At 41.3% G+C, this 19,746-nt stretch overlaps 1 protein-coding gene across 1 annotated transcript in view; it reads right to left on the bottom strand.

Moving 5' to 3' along the window:
* ME1 (malic enzyme 1) overlaps window positions 1–19,746 on the bottom strand; it is a 257,621-nt gene that overhangs the window by 14,284 nt on the left and 223,591 nt on the right. Inside the window, exons 10-12 of the mRNA XM_074990961.1 lie at window positions 9,523–9,628; window positions 6,584–6,726; window positions 3,169–3,342 (exon numbers count right to left, since the gene is read on the bottom strand). Coding sequence (XP_074847062.1) covers window positions 3,169–3,342; window positions 6,584–6,726; window positions 9,523–9,628 — 423 coding nt within the window. The remainder of the gene's footprint in view (window positions 1–3,168; window positions 3,343–6,583; window positions 6,727–9,522; window positions 9,629–19,746) is intronic.

Raw genomic sequence — 19,746 nt, 5'->3', positions numbered from 1 at the left:
TGTTCTTCTTGGCCTCTAAGGATAGAACAAGAGGCAACAGGCTTAAACTGCGGCAAGGGAGGTTTAGGTTCCTAACTGTCAAGGCGGTCAAATAAATTGCCAAGGGAGGTTGTGGAATCTCCATCGCTGGATATATTTAAGAACAGCTTAGATAGACGTCTATCAGGGATGGTTTAGATAGTACTTGGTCCTGACATTGGGGCAGGGGGCTGGACTCGATGGCCTCTCAAGGTCCCTTCCAGTCCTAATGTTCTATGATTGGCTAAGAAACTTCTTTTCTGCAGTTTACATTTGGGGAGGGCCCCTCTCCCTCCCACACCAGGTGCTACAGAATTGGGGTCTTTCCCACACCCACCCACATCACATGGCTGGACCCCAAACTAATAAAAGGACATGCCTGCTGTTCAGTGTGGACCATGCTGCCTGGCAGGACCATGTCCTGACACGTGCACAGTGTGGGCTCCAGGTGTGGGAAAGATTTTCGGGGGCTTGCTGTTGCTCAGGGGAAGTCTCCCCCAGCAGTTAAGATTTTGGGGGGCTTGCATCCACTGGGGGGACCATTTCAACTGGCCCTCAAGCCATGGACCCCAAACACCCTCACCAAAAAAGTTTTCAGGGGCTTGCTGCCACCGGGGTGGACCATTTCAACTAGCTCTGCAGCCACAGACCCAACACCGTCCATGGCAATGAGGGGCACTGGCCCCCACAAAGGCTGTCCCCCCATCTGAGCAACATTGAAGAAACCTTGTAAACTGGCCCTTCATCCTCTGAGCTATACTACACCCCCAATGGGATGAATGGGTCCAGCTCCCTAACCATCAGTTGGGGCTGCCTCCCCTCCCTTGCCCCCACCTGAGCAACACTGCTTGTTGAAATTTGGCGAGCCCCGTCTCCCGTGCTGGACAGTTCTGTGCAGAGAAGTGGGAAGTGAAAAATCTTTTTCCTAACCTTTTCTATCCCTCTTTCTTCAAGTTTTGTCCCCTTTAACACAGGGAACAGTGGCTGGAGTGCCAGTTGAGAAGACACAGCTGCCTGGGTGATCCCAGGGCACAGCAGCATTCATACATGTGTAAATTTAGCAAGACCCAGCCTCCATGATGGGCACCTCTGTGTAATGAACTAGGAAGTCAAAAACCCTGCTCACAAAATCTCTTTTTTCCAAGCCTTTCCTGTCCTATGTTTCTTCAAGCTTTGCATTGTTCCTCCATTATTTTCAGGGATCATGTTTCTGTAATCCATGAATGGGGGACAATGGCTGGAGGGCCAGTTGAAAAGACTCAGACACCTGCTGCTTTTTTGTAAAATCTATGATAACTCAGTTATAAAAAGCAATTCAGTTATAGAAGCAACAGAGTTCAGTTAATTTGGTGATTTTTGTTGATGCCCTACTTTTCCTTCTTTCCTTCTGAAAAATGGCCGTTTGCTTGAAGGAGGGCAATTCAATGTAGGAAAATGACATCACATACCCACAAACCTTTCAGGGCATTTTTTTTCCCATGTTGCAGCAGTGAAAATACCCAGAATGTTATGGGGATGAGGGAACTGTGGAATAAGTTCCCACAATGCACTGCTGCAACAGTTGATCTTTGGCAGTTGAGTGGGACAGCAGTAAGTTGACTTTGCGGGGAATCCGTGGGGAGATGAGGATACTCAAATTTGAATTTATAAAACCCAGCATTACAAAATGGATTTTAATAAATTCAAATGAATCTCATAGTGTAGACATAGCTGAACTATGTAGGGTAAAGATGTTTGTTCATGTAAAAATTTCAGGAGGGACTTTCATACTGTATAATAGCTTATACCACAAAATCTACACTAAAATAACTTTCAGGAAGCAGGTCCTCTTTAAAGAGATCATTTAAAAGTATCTACCCAGTTTCCAGAACAGTTTGATTGGTAGTTAAAATTGCCTCTGTCAGCAACTAGTTTTTTCTGGTCTTTCGGACTGCTATTTAACACGTTTAAAGAGCCTTTCATCTAGCAATATTCAAAAGTACTTTACAAACTATATATAGGAATCACTTAACCCAAACCAAAATGAAGCTACTTCTAGAAAGAAATGAGACAACTTTTTAACGGCACACAGTAGTTTAGGACAGTAAGTGTACAATACCATATCCAATTGAAATTACAGGGGAGGAATTGAGCATGCAGCATATAATTATCCAAAGTCCTATGAGATGCATCATTGCCCTTCTTGGACAGTTAAAGCCAACGGAAACGGTCTGGGCCTTTTACTAATTTTACTGATGGAAATTGTGAATGTCCCTCTTAGAGAGGGCAAACTGCTGGCAGCTTTTAAAGATGCCAGCATATACCTTGCTTAACGAAATCTTTGTTGGAAACTAGCTGGTACAGCATGCAACTGCCCACCAGAAAGCACTGTAGACCAAAGAAGCAACATTTGTTGCCAAGTATTTTGCAGATGAAATTCAAAGGTGCTGCTCTTGAGCCTCAACAGCCTGTGATTCAGTTGTCTGATCCCACTTTTCTGCCTTTGCTCCATCAAGACAAACTCAGCAGGAGGAAGAAGAGAAGCTTGGAGGTGTTGGGGGCTGAGTATTATAATCTCTTAGCTCTTGGGAATTTGTTGATGTCTCACAATCAGGATGAAATGTACCTTCCTTTCATCTATGTTTTCCATAATATTTGCTAGATTCACTTGTTTTTAAATATTCTGCATACTACCCATTGCCTTAGGTAACTTCAAAGAAACTCAGTCAGCTGTGGCAGATGTTTGAACTGTGCTCCACATTCTTGTGAAGTGGTTAGACCTTGGCGTAAGGTATTCTTAGAAAGCCCAGTAAAACCCATAAATACTTTTACCAATAATGATAATTCATTGGTGTTTACCTGGTACATAAAGGATAATACTTGGTTAATACCTGGTAATTTATTTTTAAAGTTCCATGGGATATTTAATAACTTTCAATAATCGGGATGGAATGTTCATTCTCATGTTCAAGAAAAGAAAAAAAAAAGGGAGATTGAACCTTTATCAAAATAACTGCTTAAATACATAAATGTACTTAAAGGAAGAGAAACTTATATTATCTTAGAAGTAAAGAGATAAAATATTTAAAGGAAATTTTTTTCTGCCTTGAAAGATGACAATTGAATATTTATTTAAAGTATTTTTAAAATTATTATGAGTAGTGTACCTACCTCAGCAGTAGTGAGAAAAATTTCTTCACTTATATACCTCAATCCACATGAAACAACACCAAGGGCAACTCCAGGAAAAACATATGCATTGTTACCCTGTCCGGGATAGAAAGTGCGTCCGCTTGGAAGAGTCACGGGTTCGAAAGGACTTCCGCTTGCAAAAATGCCACACCCCTAAAACAAAATATACTTTGAAAGTGTTACTGGTTCATTAGAGAGAAAACATGTGCTCATTACATTTTTACATAACCATGTAGCTATTTAGTGGTAGCAAACTTTCACTTGTATTTAATTTTTTAACAAATCATCTTGGCACTCTTCGCTGGACATTAGATTTATTTGACCTGGCAAATGTCCTGGATGACAGAGTGGTACCCACAGAGTATCCTGTGTGGCTGTTTTATGCTGTAGAGTAGACACCAACTTATTAAGAAGCAATAGATTATATACATTCATTCTAGAGCCATGAATGAGAGTTACAGAAAAGATAAGCAAAAGTGGAATCCAGTGTTAATGATCAATTCCACTATCGTCATGGGAAATACAAATGTCTAAATATCAGAAAATATGGGAGGAATCATTTATATTTGTAAAATTCAAGTTGTATCATGCAGCCCAATGTAAACTTTAGATTTGATGTGACTAAGTTTTTTTCTCTTTTCTGTTAACCTGAAGTTCACCCTGTGCAGAGGTCCAGCACAAAATGTATGCACCACTTAAATCCTCAAAATAGATCTTAAGGAGGCCCTTTGGAAAGGAATGAAATTCACTCTTAGAAAAAAGAGTTGAAAGCATTAGTGACACAACCAATCTCTAGTGCCTTTTCTGGACCTCAGAGGAGCTATTTTGCAGACAAGTGCAAGAACCCTCATATTAGTGCTTTTCTGGTGTAGATGATTTTCATTGAGAGAGAGAGAAACTGAAATCCAGAATGAGATAAGTGAAATTCACGAGGCTCTACTTGAACAACAAGAAGTCTTGTGGCACCTTACAGACTAACAGATATTTTAGATCATAAGCTTTCATGGGCAAAGACCTGCTTCATCAGATGCAACACGGACTAACAGACTAACTAAGAGACTAACACGGCTACCTCTCTGATACTTGAACTAGCTATGGCTCTGAGCCCCTTGCCTTGCAGAGATGAGAGTACTCTATTATGACCATCCATCCCATTTCTGCCTGGACAGCCCTGTATTTCAGGTGCCAGGAAGGCATCCAATTTATTTTTAAAAACGGGCTAACTGCCTGTATTTGGGTAAGCTAGGAGCAGACCTGTGTGGCTGCCCCCGACCCTCCTCCATGCCCCCCCACAGCTCAGGGGATAGCCAGACCAGCATAGCTGCTGCCTGGTTCCCCCAGGGGGTGCTGAGAGCTGGAATGACGTGGCTGCTGCCTGCCTCCTGATTCCCTGCGGCTCGGGGAAGACAGGAACACACTAGCCCAGTGCCACCTCCTTCCCAGCTCCCCAAGGAGCAGGAAATCTGGGAGCACACTGGCGTAGCTGTTGCCTGGCTCCTGGCTCCTTGCCGGACTAGTGCTCCTACTGCAGGGAGCCAGATCTGCACAGATGCCACCTGGCTTCTGGCTCCCCACAGCTGGCTCCCCACTGGCATGGCTGCTGCCCCATTCCCAGCTCCCTGCGCCTTGCCGTAGCCAGGAGCAGTACCAGTGCAGCTGCCACCTCCTTCCCAGCTCCCTGAGGCACAGAGCAGCTGGGGAAGTCCTCCAGGACAGTAGCCCTTGGCAGCCACAACTAGGGAGCCACTCCCCCCATTTCATATTTGGGATGGGGGACATGGTCACCCTAGAGTACTCTAGCATTTAAACAGCAAGGTCAAGTAGGAGTAGGATGCTTAGAATCATAGGGCTGGAAGGGACCTCAGGAGGCCATCTAGTCCAGCCCCCTGCTTCAAGCAGGAACAACCCCAACTAAGTCATCCCAGCCAGGGCCTTGTCAAACCAGGACTTAAAAACCTCCAGGGATGGAGAATCCACCACCTCTCTAGGCAACGCATTCCAATGCTTCACCACCCGCCTGGTGAAGTAGTTTTTCCTAATATCTAACCTACACCTCTCCCTCTTCAACTTCAGACCATTACTCCTTTTTCTGCCATCTGACACCACCGAGAACAGTTTCTCACTCTCCTCTTTAGAGCTCACCTTCAGGAAGTTGAAGGCTGCTATTAAATCACCCTTAAGTCTTCCATAAACTAAACAAGCCCAGATCCCTCAGGCTATCCTTATAGGTCTTGTGTTCCAGCCCCTTAATCATTTTTGTTGCCCTCCGCTGAACCTGCTCCAGCAAATCCACATCCTTTTTATACTAGGGGGCCCGAAACTGGACACAATATTCCAGATGTGGCCTCACCAGTGCCGAATAGAGGGGAACAACCACTTCTCTAGATCTGCTCGAAATGCTCCTCCTAATGCACCCTAGTATGCCGTTAGCATTTTTGGCTACAAGGGCACACTGTTTACGCATATCCAGCCTTTCATCCACCATAACCCCTAGGTCCCTTTCCACTGTACTGCTGCTGAGCCAGCCGGTCTCCAGCCTATAACAATGCTTGGGATTCTTCCACCCCAGGTGCAGGACTCTACACTTCTCTTTGTTGAGCCACATCAGCTAGTTCTTTGTTCCTAATTTTATTCACACAAACCATTATCTGCATTTTTCACGTGTATCTTTAGTCACTAGAAATCTGAGCAACAGAGGTCAATGATTCTGGGCCCCACTGGCAATACAGAATGATTTCTAGTATTTTGCTTCCGGCAACAAGCATGTCTAGGTTACTGAATATTTATAAAATACAAAAAAGGAAAAATGGGTCACTTGTGCATTTAAATGACATAGAAGGTGGAAATAAATCAAACATACCATATTAGTAACAGTCTGATAACTGACAGTTCCTGATGTTAAATATAGTAATGAAGTATTAGACAAGCATCTACACACTGGCTATAATGCACTGCCAATCTGTCAAATGCTGATAACATCCTAACATGCTGGAGAGATTCTTGCAGATGGAATATAGAGTGGAAGTTTTCAGGTGCTAACAGCAGCACAAAAGAACACCACACTAAAACACTAATATAAAATACAAAATATGGTAGCTTCACAAATTAATATATTTAATGGGACTACGTGAAATATTTTTCTGCATTGCATTTCTGCAACTTAAGCTATTTGGTTAATTTTGTTTCATGCTTTATTTTGCTTCAATGAAATTGCCAGATTTGTGGTTTTACACATTTAACTGATCTACACATACAGAATTAACTAGTGGGTATTTCTGATCTAAATTCACCCCGAGCAAATCAATTTTAAAAACATAAATAACAAAACAATTGATAGTTGTTTTTCTTTACTCAACACTATATTTAGTGACTGTGTATGTTAACATTTCTTTACCTCAGTCATCTGGTAGCACTCCTCTGCAGAGCACTCTGCTTTGCTGGTTGGGTTACTTAGGGCAAAAATTATAGGCTGCTTGTTAAAGGAAGCCATATCCTTGAGAATCTGTTTTGTAAATGCACCACCAATGGCTGCAACTCCTAAACACAAGAAGAGGAAAACATTACAGAAAATGTAGGAAATACAGTTTGTTCAAAATATTCCTGAATGCCATTTTGAAAGGAAGTAACAGTACAATAACATTTTCTTTTACTACCACTTCTGTAGCAACATTTAGCTGATTTTTTTCTATTTCAGTGATAAAAGCAAAGGAGCAAATCTTACGTGTACATAACACCAGGACTCTGTATCTGTGAGTGGTAATGATAGAGAAGTAAGCCAAAACCCCCTAGACAGGTCAGAAAATAAACTAAGTAAAGACAAAACCTAATTATTAAATCTAAATTAATACGGTATTTTTAAAAACCTAATCAAATATTCAAAACTAGGTCTGTTTCACAGTCAAGATGCAAAGGAACTGAGGATAGATTGATCGCTCCTCCATCTTTATGGGGGGAAAGAAGCATTCAAGAAATCAGTGAAGCAAGGAATGTAGGCATAGAGAGATTATCCATGTGGAAAACTGTGAAAGATGAGCCCATCATCATAGCTCTGAGATCACAACCCTTCTTGCAGAAGTGATAGCAACAAGGAAAGTAATTTTAGTGGTAGGACATGGAGCACATGCTAATGGTTCTAAGGATAATTCTATCCATGCTAACAACCAGATTCAGGTCCCACTGATAGGCTATGGACAGATGGGTGGGAGGGCTCTGAGGAGGTCCTTCCAGAACCTAACAGTTAGCTGGTATGTCAAAACACACCATCCTTCCATGGGAAGATGGAACGCACTCATATGCAGGAGGTGGACTCAGAAAATTGATGGTGAAACCTGATGCCTTCAAGGATAGAGCATAGTATAAGAGAACGAGATCCCTGGTGATTCCGTTAAAACTACCTTTTGTTGGTCCCAGGAGGTGAAGCATTTCCACTTGGCCCAATGACAGTGTCCAGTGGACTTTCATGTTACTGAAGAAGTTATCTTGCACACCAGGAGAATAAGTATATGGCTGACCTCAAAATGTCTGCCAAGCAAGTCCACAAGCACATTGCGTGTCCCTGGAAGATAGGCTGCAGACAGGAAGACCTGGTAACTGGTGCACTGATTCCATAGACTCTTCGCTTCTGCATATAAAGCGGTCAATTTCATGCCTCTCTGTCCACTGATGTAGAAAGCAGCAGTAGTGTTGTATGACATAACAAGAACATGATGTGAACAGATGAATGGGAGAAAGGATTGCTACGCCTTTCTTACAGTTCATAGTTCCAGGATATTGATGTGCATCCTGGATTCTTGGGGAGGCCATGTTCCCTTTGTCCATGTGTACGGATCACTAATGATCATCTTGTCCATGAAGAAGGGGAGGAAGGAACTCCTATACATATGTGGCTTGAGTCTGTGTAACAGGACAAGACCCAGGTGGTAACTGTCAGCATGAGATCCATAGTGTGATGTTTTGGCGAGTAAAGTGACTGGGCCCAAGTCTGGAGACAGCAAAGGTGGAGTGGAATGAAGGCAGTTCTGTATGTACCTGAAGCCATGTGGCCAAGGAGGGACAAGCAAGTCCTGGTTGGAACGTAAAGATTGATGATGTGCATAATGATGTCTCTTATTGCTTAGAATCTGTCCATCAGCAGGTAGCCCCCCATGCTGTGACTGAATTGACGGTGGCCTCTATCAAGTACAGGGATTCTGAGAAGTCTAAGATTAATTTCTCAACATCTATGCTGACTCTAAGGGATGAGAGAAGGCTGACTAACGTGGAGATTGAAGCTTGGGCTTTGTGTCTGAAGACTTAAAATGGTACAGGTTGGAGCTGTAATCCAACTGATTTGCTAAATTCCTTTTTTTTAAAATGTGATAGGTGGCACAGAGTAAGATATGTTCATACTTTTTTTAACTGTGTTAGTGCATAGGTAGATTTTTAAAAGATTACTTACACTGCAAAAATTCAAGAGCATTTGCCTGTTCACTTCTGATACAGTCAGTAGAAAACTAGTTTAACTTTGCTGTATAGAGAAGTGAAACTAGATCAAGATCCTGCAGTTCTTTTGAAGTCAATGACTGTCTTGTCTGAACAAACATTATTGGATTGGAACCCAAATGTGAGACCAGAAATCTGTGTAATCACGTGGAGAATGGAGGTGACTGTACAGTCTTACATATGTGTGTGTGTGCATCAATCTTCTCATTCTGATTTCAGAGGTTATTTATACTACAGTACCTATGCCTTTAAACTGAGAAGTAATAGGATGTAGTTCATCAACAGAAGTTCAGGAAAATATGGGTAATTCCACCACTATGGGTTGAACCTCTCTAGTCCAGCACTCTCTGGTATAGCAAGATCTGTGGTCCAGCATGGTTTGTGTTGGCTACACCCATGATAAGTGGATACCCAATTAAGTTGCCCATAAAGTTTGTTTACAGCCCTGGGTCTCAGTATTCTGTGCAGCTTTAATTTATTCCTAAATGTCTTCTGAGAGCCCAGGATGCAGCGAAAGTGTTGGTAATGCTGCTAGACAATATTGACCTCCAGTGGTGTGGCAAATTCTCTGGTCTGGCATCAGTCAGGTTCCGAGAGTGCCTGGCTAGATGGGTTCAACCTGTAATATGTAGGCTTTAAATTAAAAGCACTCTTTTATGTTTGCCACATTCTTCCTATTATGTGCTTATTTGCAATAGCATTCACTATGTGCCAGGTACTTTCCAAATACTTAAAATTGAAGATACTTGTTTACATGAGCTCTTAATCTTCCTTTTATATGACAGTCATAGTCAATACAACAATAAAACAAAGTCTCAATCCTTAAAATATACAATTTGAATAAATAATTACCTATGAGTACAGTTGGTTTTATAGCTCTAACAATATCTTCTAGATTCTTCATTTCACCATGCTCATGGGCAAATCTTTCTTTCTCAGTTGTTAATGAGGAACGGTTCTAAGTGAATAAAAGCAAGAAATGAATTTATTAAAAATGTGCTGGGACTGTAATATTCTCTAGGCAAAGTGATTCATACTCCCTAAACAAATAATATGTCAATTATCACTTATGTCTACTATATGGCACTTATATTAGCAAATAAAAATGTCAGACAATTTTACAATGTATTGTGCTCTTTTAAGGACAACAAACCCATGTGTTCAAATGGAAATACCTAGAATGTGAACAATTTAAATACTGGCAATTTTAGCCCACAATAGCATTAATTACAAACACATTATCAAAACTCATGCACTGTGTGGGTTTTATAATTTTGCAAAAAGCTGAATATATTGCAACCCTGTAAAATTTTACACAACTGCATTTTCATACTTTGAAAATTGATTTAATTATTGAAAACCTGAGCTAATAGTAACAGAATTTAGCTGTCTTTAGTGATATTCTATTGGCTCAGAAAGCATTTGTTTGTAAAACCCATGGTATAGAAGCACGCTACTGCAAACTATGCATTTTAATTATTCAGATTAGACTACTCTGAGCTGCTTCAAGTCTCTTCTTGAGTAAAAGATCAGAAGTTGTCTAAAATATGGCCTCTGTAGCTGCAAAATGCTAGGTTTTTTTCATAACTTAAGGTACACTTCTCTAGTCAGGTAGCAATGAAAACCTTTTGGCCAGTAACCACAATTACACATAAGAGAAGGCCACTTATGAGCTGCAGGGGACACCACAGGAAATTTTGCAGGTCTGTCATGCAGTAAGAACTGACTGAGCTGTTTTGGTTTGCAGGATAGCAGTCTCTCTTGACTCCCCTTGAGTATGGGGAATTTCCAAAGATTTATCCACTTCTATAAGTATTTAAGTGACTTTAAATAGTGCTTTAAGTGAAACAGTTAGTTCCTCGTGTGCTTATATGGGTTTTAAATATGTTCTTAGAATGACTACCACAGAATACTGAGATACATGCACCTGGTTTCCTTTCTGGGTAAAATATAGAATCCGCAGACTCTCGTGGGTACACTAAATCAGTCACTTCTGGCATATCCCTGGTGAAATCAGTAAGATGTTTTGATGAGTGCTGTTTTAAAATTCTCCAGCAGATGTCACTACAGTCTACTAATGTGTTTTTTGAGGACTAAAAATTTGGGGACTTCCATATATAACCTTAATTTATGAAACTCAAACTTACTAAATAGTTGCTTACTGATCAAATTCTGTCTGTTTTTTTGGCAGCAAACCTGGGTAGCTTTGCTTTCCAAATTTCCCAAGCAGACTGGGAGGGCCAGGAACCCCAGGGCTCCCAGGATTGGTAGGTCTGGGGACACCCACCATGCAGACTGCTTTGGACTCAGGGATCCCAGAGCTCCCATGATCAATGGCTTTGAAGAAGCCTGCCAGGCAAGCACCTATTCTGTTTCAAGGAAAATATTAAAATGTTTGAATTTTGTCTGAATGAACAGAATTTCAAAATAGCAACATTCTGCACATAACAGATGTAGCTTTCACTGCACAGCTCTAATTATAACATTTAGTGATATATTTTAATTGCAGAAATGATGTCATCCTGCTAATTTGGTTTTAATTTTACAGGTTTTCTGGTCAGATTTTAGATGTTAAATTGGTATCCTTAATAAGAACCTATACTTGAAAACTATTTTCATATCCATGTCAGTTGTCCTTCTCTAGACTAAAGCAATCTTTTTTTTTTTCCCTTTTCCTCTCAATACTCCCCCATAGGTCATGTTTTCAGACCCTTAATTATTTTGGTTGCTCTTCTTTGGACTTCTTCCAAGTTGTACACATCTTGCCTAAAACATGACATTCAGAACTGGACAATACTCCAGTTGAGGCCTAACCAGTATGGAATAGAGCAGAAGAATTACTTCTAATGTCTTGCTTACAACACTCCTGCTAATACATCCCAGAATTATGTTTACTTTCGTTGGAACAATGTTATACTGTTGATTGATATTGAGCTTGTGATTCACTGTGTCCCACAGATCCCTTTCAGCAGTACTCCTTCGTAAGCAGTCATTTCCCATTCTGGATGAGTGCAACTAATTGTTCCTTCCTAAGTGGAACACTTTGCATTTGCCCTTATTGCATTTCATCCTATTTACTTCAGACCATTTTTCTAGTTTATCCAGATAATTTTGAATTTTAATTCTACCTTTTTCAGTACTTGCAACCTCTGCCGATTTGATACCATGTGCAAACTTTATAATGTACTCTATCTGCCAGTATCTAAATCACTGATGAAGATATTGATTCCTGTTGACTCATAACATTCTGTTGGCTTGTTTCACTGCTGCTTCACTCTGAGTGGAAGTTTTCAGAGATGTCCAAGATCTCTTTCTTGAATGGTAATACATAATTTAGATCCCATAATTTTGTACAAACCAGGGGGATTATGTTGTTTTATGAGCATCACTTCACATTTATCACTATTGAAGGTAATCTGCTATTTTGTAGGCCACTACCCCAGTTTTGAGAGATCCTTTTTTAAACTTTTTGCAATCTGCTTTGGACTACCTAAAATAAGTCTATCATCTGCAAACTTTGCTCTCTCTATTTACCCCCTAAATAATACATTTATGTGAACCAGTTACTCTGTGTCACATCTCATTAACAACAAAGAAGACTTTCACACTTAAAATTTATAAAGGGCAGTCACATCAAAGGATGTGCTAACATATTGTTGTTGTTTAACATAACATCTACTGGCCTCACGTGGATTACGTTTCAGTGTGCTAGGCACTATCCAAGCGTACACTAAACGACAATTACATCTAAAAGATTAATAATCTAAGAGACACACGCCTACACACCAAAACCAATGGAATAAACAGTGAGCTCCCAACTTGGCTCCTCTACCCATAGGTGCTGACTTCTCTTTTAGCTGCTCCCCCCAAGACCACACCCTTGTCCCACCTCTTCCCCACCTCCTCCTTTCAGGACATCCCATCCCTGTTTCTCCTTCCTGACTCTGTCCTGGAGCTTCCTGAATGCCGCAAATCAGCCATTAGTGGCACTCTGAAAGCACTGGAAGGAAGGTGGAGAAGTTGGTCAGTGGGACCACCGGTGGCCGAGAAGCACGGTGGGGAGTGAGATAGAGGAGAGAGCTCTACACCCACTAATTTTTCCCATGGGTTCTCCAGCCCTGGTACACTCTCAGAGTCAGCACCTATGACTCTACAGCTGTTAAGATGGGGAAGGAGGAAAAAATAAAAATGAGCTAACCAAAGACAAAACCATCCAATAAAAAGAAAAAAGCAGCCTCTAGCTAGAGAGTTCAGGTGGAGTACAGCCATTGTCAGCTTTTCTAAATAACTTTTGCTCTTCTGGCCCAGGTATCAGTTTTCTTGACTTCTTTGAACTGGCCTTTCAAAAAAGGGTGATTTTTTTCACAGCCACTAATACTTCACAAAAGGAGAAATCCAGGCAGACAACATTTTATATCTCACAGCATTTTCCTTAGCAATTAAATAATAAGCAAATAATTGGCTTCATTACAAAAAATAAGTTATGTGAAGGCTAAGACAAAACCAAACACAAACAAAAAACAAATATTCTTGGCTATTCGCAGTGTTCATAAGTTAGACTCACCATGGTTAAAGAACAGAGTATTATGACATACCCTATCAATGAGGAGTCTGATATTTTGAGAATCAAACACATTATCATAAAAAATAGTGAGCTCCAAGAGAAGATGCTTGCCTCAACTTAAAATTTTGTTGCTTTTGCTGTTTTGTGGGGGTTTTGGGTTCAAAGTTTTAACCTTACTTATCTTTGTGCCAACAGGCCAGATGGACAGTTTCATTCCAAATCATAAAAGAGTAAAAAATGCAGCCTGAAAATCATTATGCTGCTTGATTATAAGACAATGTGTCCTGCGTTAATCCACAGATGAGGAAGACAGATGAAAAGTTGATTCTCTAAGGTCATGTATAATGAAGGCCTTGACAGTGCTAAAAACCAACATGAGTGAATATTGATAATATTTAAATTGCAATATTTTACCATTATTACATATTATTACTAATAGTAAGTCACAAACATAGTACAACATTCAGGCACTTTAATATGTTGGATGGCAAAAGAAAAAAAAAAAAGAAAGAAAAATACTGAAAGCAAAATGAGATAGGAGAATTCAGTAGCTACTACTGAGATTCTACCAAAAATGGTTCTGTAATCCCGATTTTAATAGAAATCCAATTTTTAGACACGTACATCCTGACAAACAGCATGACAAAGAAAAGATATTTAAAAAGCTTTTGCTATCTATCTTAAAATAAATTTACGTCATCAGCACAGAAATAGGAAATTAGCCCATGTTACCAGATTACAGGACTAAGTGGAAGATCAGATAAACAAAACAAAATTGGCTTATGAAGAGAATCCATTGAGACCCCATAGACAACAGCTGTAAAAACAGGTCTCCAGACTGTAAAACTGACATATTGTGATGTTAAAACAGGATAGAAATCATATAACTGATCCCAGTTCAGGTCCTGATAGTTGGGCTTGTTATGGTGGATCTGGCTATCTGGGAGTTCCTACTTTGTACTTTCCCTAAATAGCACAATAGCTTTATGTAACCATATGGTCAGAGCATTTCCAAGTTGTGGCTCCTTCTTAAAAATTATTGTAAGAATGGTCCCTTGAGGCCACAGGCAGCTGGAAATACAATAGAGTTGCCTACACTAGGGACAGAACTGGTACTCATCTGGTCCCAGAATCAAGAAGCCACAAAGGTAATATATAACCACCTGCTTCTGTGTCCTCTCTGGTCTTGTGCCAAGCCCAAATTATACAAACCAGAGAATCCAGTGGTGTGAGGCTTAATTTATAAGATGCTTCAGTGGGGCTGACACCACTGTGAGCCTGGGGGCAGGGTGGTGCGGGGGAGGGAGATCCCTGCCCCCAGAAGTGGCGGGACCAAAGGTGGAAAAAGTGGGGCTTAGAGCAGTCAGCCCTGGCTCGTCCCCTTCCCCCAATCCCTCAAAGCGACATGCGGAGCAGCGACACAGTGCTCTGTGGCATTTCAAAGAGGCTGAAAGTCCAGCTGCCACCGCTACTACTTCAGCAGCAGTGGAAACCAGAGCCCCAGGCCCTTCTGAAGTCCCAACCTCAGGGCCAACTGCCCTCTTTGCACCCTCTCCCCCATTGATGGCCCTAAGATGCTTCAATACTACAGACATAAATGCAACAAAATATGTGATAAATAGGTACGTACAATGAGTATTAAGGAGAAGAGTGTGATAAATGGGGGAACGCCAATATTTTATGACAAGGGCTACGTCTACACAAGCCCAAATCTTCAAAATGGCCATGCAAATGAAGATTTCAAAGATTACTAATGAGGCACTGAAATGCATATTCAGCGCCTCATTAGCATGCCGTCGGCAGCAGCTCTTCGAAATTGCTGCTTCTCGCTGCTGCACGGCTTGTCCAGACAGAGGTCCTTTTCAAAAGGACCCCACCAACTTCGAAATCCCCTTATTCCTATCCTAACCCTATCTTCTGTGCTCCTTACTTGAAGAAAGCTGGAGAAAAAATTATATTTCATGTCAGCTAAAAGGACAGAGTTTATATTTATTCAGCCAATATCCAACTACTTATTGGCAAAAAGCAGCTCCAAAAAGGTCCAGGATAGCACCCGAAGACTTCCCCAACTTTTTTTCTTCGTGGGGAGGAAAATATTTCCATCAGCTAGTCAGCATTGCTAACTGTCAGGAGTGGTTAGCAAAATACGATTTCCTGAATTATCCAACATTTCGAGATTTTAAAGAGAAATTTCCTCATATGGAAAGGGCCTAGTTCTAAAGTCTCATTGATGAAGGGAGGCATGTAGCTAGATATCATTCCATGTGTCAGTAAATGAATATGCACACAGCTGCAGCCATGAGGCATGAATTGTGGGTCCAATAAGGTTCACAGGGAGGTCGAGAATAACATGGAGAACCTTCCCTTTGAGGAGTCTAACTTCTTTAATGAAAAGACTGACTAGTAGCTTATGCTCTCTGAAAAACTTAGGACAGCCTCTCACTCACTGCCACTTACACCCCAGCTCAAAGAGGAATCATCATAAGCAAAACTTCAGGCCCGCCTTCCACCCCCAAGTATTTTATTAGAGGGACCCTTATGAATCCCTACACAAATAACAAAGGGTTCAAAGATCCAGGTATGTGACTTCCTTCACCGCTATGACCACTGAGGCAAAGACACGTAAGCAAACTATGAAAACACTACACTGCTAAAAACTGTGATTTATATTTACAGGTTTCAAAGTGGAGAAAGACTGAAGCAGATGCAGAGTACTCCTAGTCTGGACATTTGGTGGTATGAAAGCACTGGAAAGGCATTGGTCTGCACTGCTCTTTATAATTTGGTTTGGAATATGTGAACAATTGCCCATGTGTGGACTCAGACACAGCTCAGTAAAACTCTCTAGACCTTAGGTTTTGTCTACACTACAAAGTTTTGTCAGCAAAAGTTATGCTGCTTTAATTAAAACTACTGCTCAGTATGCACACCAGTGCTTGTATCAGCAGACTGGATCCAACTAGCAGCCTTTGCATCAACACAGAGATCAGTGCTCTGTGGGTAGCTATCCCACTGTGCACCTGGTTGCAGGTTTGCAAAGCCTCATGGGGAATATACAGCATCATGTGGTGTGGATTTCTCAATCCCATTGTTACAGAGGCATCCTAGTAGACTGGTAGGCACTTTTTCAACTGAAATGGGGGGTTGGAGGAGAGTGATGTGTCTGGGGTGGGGGAGACAGCAGGCTGACTGACCTCCCCTCATGTCAGCCCCTGACTCTGCTCAGCACAGCAGTCTCCCCTGAAGCCTCCCACTTTGCCTGCCTCCCTATGGTTCTGCGGTTCTCTTTGAGCCACATCCTGGGCAGCTCTGTGAGCTCTCCAAACTGAAGCAGTACAGCAGACAATCTGCTGCAGCTGTGCTCCTACTGCAGGGCAAAAGAGGAGAATTCCATGGTAGTTATTTGCTCTTTGTTCCCCCACACTCAGCTGTGAGATACTTTCCAGAGCTTTGAAAGGAGAGGGATGCATGCATGAGGGCATCAGAGAGCAAAACAGTAAGCAGAATAATCATCGCAGGCATTGTGGTATCCTGGGGCAACCCAGGTATGTCAACAAAACAAACAGCATCATCTATACTAATGCTTTGCAACATTAACTTTGCAGCAGAAACTTGTTTTGGTAGCTTTTTTGTCACCAAAACAGTTTTGTTGCCAAAAATAGATTTGTAGTGTGCACACATGCCCTGGGTTTTTTCTGGCAAAAGACAGCTTTTGCAAGCATACTTTGTATTGTAGATAATGCATCTGGTGCATGTGCATAAGCGGAACTCACAAAGGAACTGGATCACCCCTCGGGGAACATAACATCTATACATTTCTATACATAAAAATGGAGATAATAAAGGGAAACAATACAAGGTGCTCCCCTTATGAAGCGCACTCTATTTTTTTGTAATCCATTTAAAATATATAAGGCTTCGTCTCATAATTTTGGACACAATAAAATTCTTGGATAAAATGCAAAGGAAAGTAGGAAGTATTACTCTACCACCTGACGAAATTATTTCCTGGAATGGGACAAATATCTGCATCAGAGGAAGGTAGACAGCTAGGATCAGGTATTAGAATTTTCCAGCACTCATCTATGCCATCTCTCAGTTTCTTGGCCTACATGACATCTCTAATTTTTACGATTCTACTAACTATATTACAGTGCTGTGAATAGTACTGCAGTTTAATTAATCTCAGCATCATTGGCTCCCTGAAGATTTTATGAGCAAGTGATGGAAGAGATGCAACTGATGTGGGAATAACCAATTACAAAAGAAATACAGGAATTCAGCAGGGGAAAGAGCTGTTGTGATGTTGAACTGAACTTATTTTTCTCCAGGAAAAGTCTGCATGAGAGTCTGGAATGCCAACAGAATGAGAGAGGTGAAAAGGAGAAGTTATTTGAGCTCTCACTTGTTTCCTTTATTTTAAGTAGTTCACAAGCTATTAAATATATAATCACCTTTTAAAACACATACATTTCTTTATTTTGGCACCTGGAATGTTTACGTTTCTTCAGTTTGGAACGTGGAAGAAATGAGGTAAGATTGATTCATGTAGTCTTTGCACAAGTTCAAATTTCGAACTACTGTTGATAGCATTACAGACCACAACATCTGTGATATGAGCTTTATCACTTTGCATAAAAAGCTATATGAGGCTATATAATAGGGTACAATTGCAACATCAGGAAAATATTATTCTTAATAATGTTAACCTTTTCCCCTTTTCTTGTTCCCTGAATATTATGCTAATGATCATATAAATACACCCAATATTAATACTATTTCAAAACACACAAAATCACATTTACATGGGAAATGCAAAAAAAATCACAAGTTGGATGTTTGTATATATATTTTTTTTTTACAATGGTTTGCTATAAAATCTACTTAACACAAAAAGGGCTAGAAATGATTGTCTCTTGTAGGAACAACAAAGGGACTATGCACCTAATCTTGTTCCTGATGAAGTAACATAGGAATTTTGCCATTGACTTGAATGTAAGCAGGATGGGAGGATTTGTGACACTAAGCACTGCCATTTCATAACCTTTGTACAAAAGATGCCTCCAAAAATATATCCATTTGAAAACTAGTAACTCACTGATCATTAACAGTTTTCAGTGGCAGATATTAAAAATAATGGACATATGCTGGAATAACTAACATGTTCAAGCCATGCATGCCAGGAAAGCAGGCCTGCTTAAACAAAGGAATGTGCATTAGATTCTCTGACCATCCCAGCCCTCAGGCAAAGACAAGAAGAGGAAGTTACTCACCTGGTGCATTAATGATGGTTCTTCAAGATTTGTGTTCCCATGGGTGCTCCATTCTTGGTGTCAGTGCATTCTTGCACCAGCACTCAGAGATTCTTCTATAGTCATGGTTTGCCATGCCATAGACCACATGGTTCCCCATGCTATGGTCTGTAACGTGCAGTAGTGCCTCCTTGTGTTATCTGGTGCACATGACACAGACTCCTCCATTTCTTCTCTACCCTAGCAAATAGAGCAGGATGCTCCAAAGCAAGGGAAGGAGAGAGGGAATCAAAGCACCCACAGGGACACACATCTCAAAGAACCATCGCTACTGCACAACGTAACTTTCTTTTCTTCTTTGAGTAGTGCCCCATGGGTGCTCCACTCTGGGTGACTGTAAAGCAGTAGTAGCACTTTGAAGGTGTGTCTGGAGCCCAGTTATGATTACAGTTGACAGAACTGTGTAACCCACTTGAATGGGAGAAGCAATGAAAGAGGAAAGAGCGTAGTGTTGTACAAATGTGTTACTGGAAGACTATGTCACTGCCTTGCAAATGTCCGAAAGGGGTCTATTCTTGAGAAAGGTGGTGGTGGAATATACAGCCCAAGTAAAAATGGGCAGTGACAGCATTCAGAAGGTCTGTCCAGTGAAGAGTGTAACAGGTGTGCATGCAGCCAGAGATCCACTTGGACAGCCATTGAGATGAAACAGGATGGCCCTTGGATCACTCTACAAAGGAGAGAAAGAGCCTAGGAAACTTGCTCCAAGGCTTTGCGCTATTGATTTAGAGGGCCAACGCCTGACAAACATCCAGAGTACACCACACCGCACGCGCACACAAGATCAGAGTGGAGAGGTTCGTTGATATGAAAATTCAGGACTGGGACTGTGTTGGTGGGTATCACTTTGCTAGGAGGACTCTTGGCTGTTGGAAACCAGCATTGAGCTATGGAGCTGTAGAAAGGCTGCTAGCATCAGATCTGCTGAACCATGGTTGTCTAGCACACAAAACACTTAGGCTGCATCTACACAACAGCTCCCTTTCGAAAGGGCGGCTTTTGAAATTAAGGCCTTTCGAAAGGGAATGTCCACACTGGCAAACAGGAAGCGAAGGTCTGACTCGCCCAGTCAAAAGGCCCCCACCGCACTTTCAAAAGACAGTGCCCACAGGTCCCAGGATGCCCTTTAGAAAAGTACAGAAACAGGAAACGCTATGGGCAGGGTCATATGGCAGACGAGTTTTCCGGGGCCGCTGCCTG

Source organism: Carettochelys insculpta, chromosome 3 (genome assembly GCF_033958435.1).
Source record: "Carettochelys insculpta isolate YL-2023 chromosome 3, ASM3395843v1, whole genome shotgun sequence".
Taxonomy (NCBI): Eukaryota; Metazoa; Chordata; order Testudines; family Carettochelyidae; genus Carettochelys; species Carettochelys insculpta.
Note: the sequence above shows the minus strand (reverse complement) of the source record. Positions and strands in the feature narration are given on the sequence as shown.